The sequence below is a fragment of the Manacus vitellinus genome, unplaced genomic scaffold (genome assembly GCF_001715985.3).
Source record: "Manacus vitellinus isolate BGI_N305 unplaced genomic scaffold, ASM171598v3 scaffold_46_pilon, whole genome shotgun sequence".
NCBI classification, from domain to species: domain Eukaryota; kingdom Metazoa; phylum Chordata; class Aves; order Passeriformes; family Pipridae; genus Manacus; species Manacus vitellinus.
In genome coordinates this window covers 5,606,706-5,608,060 of record NW_021940578.1, presented here as the reverse complement: position 1 = coordinate 5,608,060, position 1,355 = coordinate 5,606,706, and the positions used below count along the sequence as shown (strand labels likewise).

General features: G+C 47.2%; 1 protein-coding gene across 1 annotated transcript in view; it reads left to right on the top strand.

Annotated features, from left to right (window-relative positions):
- TNFRSF18 (TNF receptor superfamily member 18) overlaps positions 1-1,355 on the top strand; it is a 5,955-nt gene that overhangs the window by 2,285 nt on the left and 2,315 nt on the right. The window contains exons 3-4 of the mRNA XM_029962405.1: positions 246-279; positions 499-593. Of these exons, the coding sequence (XP_029818265.1) occupies positions 246-279; positions 499-593 (129 nt within the window). The remainder of the gene's footprint in view (positions 1-245; positions 280-498; positions 594-1,355) is intronic.

The following is a 1,355-nucleotide window of genomic DNA, read 5'->3' as shown; positions in this document are numbered from 1 at the left end:
AAAAATATTTATAATTATTATTAATTAACATTTAAAGAGCAATTAAAATATTTAATGCTGACGTTACAAAACAAAACCCAATCAAAGACAAGATCACCAATGAGATTAATTGATGAGCTTTTTAAATTAATCCAGATGTGTCTCTTTAGATTTTTTAGTTAGTCTCAAAGCAGAACTTAAGACAAACTGCTGGGTTTTCAACTTGCTTCCAAGTCAAGCTCAGACTGATGGAAAAATTATTCCAGACAGGGACATTATTCCAAACTGGAAACAAAGAGAGTAAAGAAAATGGGAATATAAAGCAGTTGTGACGTGGGGGAACAGCAACAGCTTTACCTGCACTGCTGTAAAAGGGGATTCAAGGAAACAAGCTGTGGGAGGAGGGAGGGGAAGGAAAAGGGGGAGCCAAGAGAGGAAGGAAGGGAAAAGAGGGATCAGGGAAAAGAGGGATCAGGGAAAACAGGGATATTCCAAATGTGCCTCTTGTTCTCCTTGCAGCTGTGAGAGCTCGGGGTTTGTGACGCTCAGCCGAGGCAACAGCACCCACAACTCCAAGTGTGGCGTCCTTCCTTCTCCCAAAGACGTGGGGCAAGGTACCTGCTCCCAAAGATCTGCTCCTTTGGGAATTCCCCTGGGGCTCTTTCTGCCCCAGAGCTTGCTGCCATGGAAGCTGGCTTTGGGAATTCCAGCTTTAATTGTGGAATTGTTGACCTGGGCAAAGATCCAAAGCTCTGCCAGTGCCCCAGGTAGAGGAGAGCCCAGTTATCCTTGAACAGAGCACATTTATTTGAGTTTTCCACTGGAATGCTCCGGCTGTTTTGCCGGGGTTTCTCGGGAAAACAATGGCTTGGTTCCCTAACAAGTCTTGGCTGAGCCCAGGGCGCCCAGCCCTGGAATTCCATGGATCAAATGACAGGGTTGGGGGGTCCTGAGGCCCTCCCAGCCCCCAAGCTCCTCTGCTCCTGCCCTTTCCCACCCCCTTGGCCCTCCAGGGAATTGCTGCCTCTCAGATCCGGGCCCGTTATCCAAAAATGTTCCCAGTCCTGCTGGGACAAACTGCAAAAAAGGTGCTGCTTTCAGCTCCTGGGAGGCAAATACAGGGCTGAAAATCTGGCTTGTTGAGGAGCTGGGCAGGAGACATTGAACCCCAATCCTTCCAAAAAACCAGAGGAGACAGAACAAGTGGGAGAGACCTTGAACAAGGAAGAGATGGGAAGGGGGGGTTTGCAGGAATGGTTCTCACAGGCAGTGATCCCTGGGGGTCCCTCCCAACTCAGCATATTCTGCCTTCTATTTCTAATTTCTATTTCTTATTTCTAATTTCTGTTTCTATTTTTGTTTCTGTTTCTATTTCT